This window comes from Diabrotica virgifera, chromosome 8, assembly GCF_917563875.1.
Source record: "Diabrotica virgifera virgifera chromosome 8, PGI_DIABVI_V3a".
NCBI lineage: Eukaryota > Metazoa > Arthropoda > Insecta > Coleoptera > Chrysomelidae > Diabrotica > Diabrotica virgifera.
This window is the reverse complement of record NC_065450.1, coordinates 228657006-228663005: the sequence shown is the minus strand read 5'-3', so window position 1 is coordinate 228663005 and position 6000 is coordinate 228657006. Positions and strand designations below refer to the sequence as shown.

Here is a 6000-nt window from a genome sequence, read left to right as displayed (position 1 = left end):
TCAAAATAGGTACTTATAAAAATGCCACAAGGAAATAGCTTCAGAACAACATATAGTTGTCATTTTGTTAAAGTAAGTTGTAAAAGTTTTAAAGTATTGTAATATTCTTGGCGTTTGAATGGAGTTATTTTAAAGCAGAGTAACAATACTATTAATTTCATGTATTTTTTGTATGGAAAAACAATTATTTTGAATAGTTTTTTGACAAGAACATGATAGAGATGAAAGTCACATCTGAGAACGGACCGGATTAGCCCATAAGAATAGCAATTAGGTACCTACCCATGTATTTAGAAGCGTGGCGCTTGCTGTATAATATAAACAACAATTAAAGATGATATTTTTTCATAATACGTGTATTGAGATGTCTCAGTTTTACATAAAACCTATTATTTCTTCATACGATGATTTCTGACTTAAGAACTTTTATCTTGCAACCACAGAAACGACACTTGACATATTTGAAATATGACAACTACAAGAAACGAGTCCTGACTATTACAGAAATAAAAACAGTTAATTCACTAAATTTTTATTGTACTCAGAAATTTTGTAACAGAAAAATAATTTTTCAGAACTACAGTACGGAATTGAAAATAAAATGAGACGCTAATAAAAATAAGTTTGGAATAATTTAATTATAAGGAGAACAAAGACCAACAAAATCTGATAGACATCTACATTTTTTATCGAAAACAATCAAGAATGTCGAAATATTTGTACAATTTTAGGTTCTTTTTACAACTTGATACCTTCATTTGATAAAAAAATGCTTAATTAGAATATTAGAGCTGTTAAATAGATAAATATATGATTACATACTAAAAAACGAAATAATTATAATGAGAAATGTACTTTGCGTTATAGACCTATTATTAATTTCCACCTTTATTTTTCCACCAAACGAAGATACCTACAAAAATGTGCCGCACACAAAAAAGTTCGAAGAGAAAAAATATTAAAAAAAAACAAATGCTTCTTTATATTATCCTTCAAGCATTGAGTATATAATTTTATGCATTAAAATACCTAGGTAATATTTAACATTGTTTTACTTTATTCCACGGTTTCTTTACAAAGATCGAAGATAGAAAGCATCCAAAATGTCCGTTTTCAAACGTAATAAATACCAGGACTTATTAATAAAATAAATTGAGTCAGTTGAGATACTTTTCTGCTACAGCTCCTAATTTTGTATCTATTAATATAGTGGACGGTTTATATTGAAAAATGTTAATTTTCCAATATAAAGCGCTAAAAAATCTGTGAATTTACAAAAGCTAAATTTTTCATAATTGATTACTGTGATTGTGTAGGTAGAGAAACATACTGCGGTCGGTCAAACGAAACGTAGAACAGTGGTTACTAAGAGGGTATCAAAGTTGCTTTCCTACGAAGGTAATTAAATCCATTTACTAAGGTTGAAAATCAGTACACACATTCTAAATTGAATATAAATAAAAGTTATTATAGTCGGTCAGCTGTATGACGGGACAGAGCCGATCGGTCGGCCCCAATGAATGTACAGGGTTATTCACCATATTTTGACCCCCTTGTAAACTGCTTTATTTACAGAATTAGAAAAAAAATGTAAAATACAAAAGTTCGATTTTTTAATTATGATTTTTGACATATATATCGTACTAGTGACGGCATCCATCTGGGCGTGATGACGTAATCGATTTTTTTTTTATAAATGAGAACAGATGTCGTGTGCTAGCTCATTTGAAAGGTTATTCAATTCTCTATATAGTACTATAAACATTAAGATCATTATTTATACAGGGTGTCCAAAAATTTTTTTGAATTATTAATTAAACAATTAATTTAATTAAAAAATTTTGTTTGGACACCCTGTATAATTAATCAGGTTAATGTTGTATTACTGAATAGGGAATTGAATAACCTTTCAAATGAGCTAGGATTCTACCCCTATTCCCATTTAAAAAAATAGTCGATTACGTCATCACGCCCAGATTGATGACGTCACTAGTATGATATATATGTCAAAAATCATAATTTAAAAATCGAATAACTTTTGTATTTTACACTTTTTTCTAATTCTGTAAATAAAGCAGTTTACAAGGGGCTCAAAATATAGTGAATAACCCTGTATATTCATTGGGGCCGACCGACCAGCTCTGTCCCATCATACAGCTGACCGACTATAATAACTTTTATTTATATTTAATTTAGAATGTGTGTCTACGTTTCACTTGACCGACCGCAATATGTTTCTCTACACAATCACAGTAATCAACTGTGAAAAATCTAGCTTTAGTAAATTCAAAGAGATTTTTCAGCGCTGCCTCTTGGACTATAAGGTGGAATATAGATGGAGAAGGATGCAAGGACAGGACACCAGTAAGCAGGATGAAAGGATAACAAGATTAAATCTGAAATCATCTATTAAATGATAATAATCATCTATAGTTTGAAATAGTAGTGCTGGTATACAGACTGCTCGAAAACCGATGAAGATGTTGGAGTATTCAGGGGAACCAATGCTAAGCCTTAGTGAAAGCTTGGGTAATTATCCCACTATCTTCCAAGTAGAAATTCATGCTAGAGATGTGTGTTTGTCCGAACTAGCAAGGATAAGTATATAAAAATTACATCAGACAGCCAGGCAGCATTTAAGGTACTGGAATCGAATTGATTCGGATCAGAAACAATAACAAAGTGATTTTACTATGGGTACCTGGATAAACTGGCCTTGAAGGGGCGAAAAAGCACCCCAGCTTACCAGTTAAGGGACAAAAAAACATTAATGGGCCCAAAATCTTTCGTTGTCATAGGAAGGGGCACATCCAACAGAACTATACAGGATGTCCCCGAAAATAGTACGTTCCTTAAAGGTATAGGTAGAAGGCACCATGTAGAACAAAAAAGTCTTATAACATTTCTTTCTAAATTCAACCGTTTGACCAAAAAATCAAAATACATTTTGGTATGCAAATTGAAATCTGACAACTATGTATACAAAAATCTGAAGATAAAGAATCACAATTCAAAAATAGTTGCAGTATGGGCCTGTAGTATTTACGTTAAACCCTGACTTCCTCCTCAACAAACAAACAAATTCTTGTTTTGTTTGCTTTTCAAACATGGGATGATATAATTATTTTGCAGGTGTCTACCTTTCTGACATACTTTTTTGGTGTCAATAACCTAAGTCACCCACAGTTCTTGTACAGTGATGCCAAATTATTCAATTTTATGGAAATAAAAGTTCGCTTATATGGAGAACCATATAAGTGGATTATATCCAAACCTTAAAGGAACACACTATTTTCGGGGACACCCTGTATAGGCCTGAGTGAAATGGATGTAATGTATCCACTGCTAGCAACAAAATGGGTCTCAGACACTCACAGGCTTTAATACATGAATCTTCGAAGATGTGATCCAAAGATCTACGAATGCGTAGGTCTTCTTGAATGACACTGTCGTCTCCACGTGGTTTCAGATGTCTTTGTTTAGAATTTTTAGTGTATGCACATGAGTCTAGGCTTAAAAAGTACTCCTATAACTTGCCATTGCAGCTTGAAAGATATAGCAGTTTCGCTTTTATAAAAAGTATTTCTAAATGCAAGATTAGGAGTGTAGACAGTCCACGTATTCTTTTAATATATACAAATACAAGCACAATGCGTTTTGGATGCATTTCTCTTGGTCTTTTATACAAATCTAGTAGTACTGGGGGATGAAAAAAATAACCAGAATTGCAGCGATAGACGCAACATACCCATTGTCTCGATGAAAACCCTCTTGATAACGATCGAAAAGGGGGCTCTACATAATTCTAAAGGGTAAATAATTGTAATTACACAGCTAGACGATTCTCGAGAATTAAATAGTACACCAATAACATACTTACAATTTATTTATCGTTATCAAAAAGGAATCAAATATAATAAAAATATTAAGAATAATAATAATCGTAATAATATAGGATGGGATGTGGTGTTCGTCAGCGTCATCGCAATAGACTATATGATATTTTGTTTTACAAATACAATTATACTAAGCTTTCTTCTTTGTATTTTTTTTTGTTGTATGATATATTGCAGTTGAAAAAAAAACGTATCAATAAGAATGTTTAAAGGAAATAGTCTGGAGTTCTACGCGTAACATGAGGTTCGCCACGTCTTGGTGCTGGATCAAACTGTAAGCTGAAAACGAAAAAAATAACGTGAGAATTTTATTACTGTTACAACTCACGTACAAAAAAATAAAATGGAATATAAAAAAAATTAAAGTAAACTTCAATTAAGAATTACATCAAATTCAGGAGACGAAAAAGTAAGGGAGCAGTTCCCGATGGAGAGGTAACAACTGTTTCATCTTGTGAACGCTTCGCTCCCTAAATTTGTGACAGGCTTTCTGTTATATGTGAGGTTATATACAGTGCCGACAAAAGAATCTGTGAATAAAACGTATAAATCAGGATATTTTAATTTTACAAATTAATGCTTTGTGGATATTTAATTTTGGGTTCTGTGGCAGTTATGGAAAGGTTCAACGTTACTACATGCCTGATGATGGTGTCAGACTTAAATGATGTTTTTTAAGAGCTCTAGATCCAATTTCAATTGATAAATTGAATCTCTTGAAACACCAATATCACATGCTATGGTAATTACACAGTCCTCTTTCTCAAGTAACGTTGAATCACGAACTTTTTGTTCATTTTTGAGTTTCTTTCGCCCCATAGTTTTTACTTCAGTTTTTTAAGAAGTTTCACATAGTCTACTTGTATAAAGCCAACTGTATGTACAGTACAAATGCAAAGAATAAACTAAAGAAAATAAGATGTTAGTAAACTACAGGCACCTGCCGACGCAAGTATGTCATCACATCTCCCTCAAACGCTAAAGGCTCAGTTCGTCACTTTTTCGTTTTCTGAATGAGACAATAATTGTCTTCTTCTGGTGCATTCCATTACTAGAAGTTTGCGATCACTACATCAAAATCTTCTCTATTCTGCACCGGACAAAATATAATTTTCATAAAAAGCTGGCCAAAACGAAAATTTCAAGAACTAGCATTCCTGGCAGATTCTGGTCCCTAAAATATGTATATATTATTATGTGACATTATCTGACACTACCTCCTCCCCAAATCACCTAACCAAACAAATTTGACAGCTGTCAAATTTGTTTGGTTATGTTATTTGGGGAGGGGATGGTGCCAGATGACTTCACATAATATAACTACCTGCTTTAAGGACAAGAATTGGCCCTAGCTGTTAGTTTATTGAAATAAGCCCGAACTGCTATCTATTCAAATATTTATATCATGACAAAAATACCATTCAATTCCATATACAATATCCAATGACAAAAATACCATACGTTCAGTAAAATTATACTTACAATGAATATTTCAGGGCATCATCTAATTCCATAATGGCCGCCTGGTTACCGCATCGGTAGCAATAATTGGGGGCGCTGAAAATGGTCACTACGTTTCTTTCGTGACACCAATTGTAACCCTCCATGACGAGTTGATGCGCCCTAGATACTAAAGACAGACCGTTGGTATGGTTGAACGTTTCTGAAATGTCCTGTCCGAAGGTGTAGCCGGCTCCACGGGGGGAGATGCCCCAGCCCCCGCGGTCGTCAGGGTCTGACCAGAGAAGGTCGCACATGGGGCCTTCATGAGGTACCTGAAATAGAAGTTATCGAGTTAGGCACTTTACATGATGCAAGTATGTAATTGCGAAATTAATTGCACAATTTCTTGCGCAAGAACTTCTGCAATAAGTTGCAACTATCTCTCAGTGACTAAGGGATTACACGGTGCAAACAATGGACCGTGATAGTCGTGACGTCAAATCAATGCTGGCTACTCTGAAATGGTATCCAAACAAAGCAGAAATTCACACATGGTGTTTGTTTTGGTTTTTATAATTGGAATATATTGCTTGTAGGATGTTTAATTTTTACAAAATGGTAATGTGTTGGGTACCGGTGATTGTAATCAATGCTCATAGTA

The 6000-nt window shown here is 33.6% G+C and overlaps 1 protein-coding gene across 1 annotated transcript in view; it reads right to left on the bottom strand.

Moving 5' to 3' along the window:
- Positions 1–619: 619 nt before the first annotated feature.
- LOC114342112 (serine/threonine-protein phosphatase 2A catalytic subunit beta isoform) overlaps positions 620–6000 on the bottom strand; it is a 40021-nt gene continuing 34640 nt past the window's right edge. Inside the window, exons 4-5 of the mRNA XM_028292899.2 lie at positions 5379–5671; positions 620–4175 (exon numbers count right to left, since the gene is read on the bottom strand). Coding sequence (XP_028148700.1) covers positions 4103–4175; positions 5379–5671 — 366 coding nt within the window. The 3' untranslated portion in view covers positions 620–4102. The remainder of the gene's footprint in view (positions 4176–5378; positions 5672–6000) is intronic.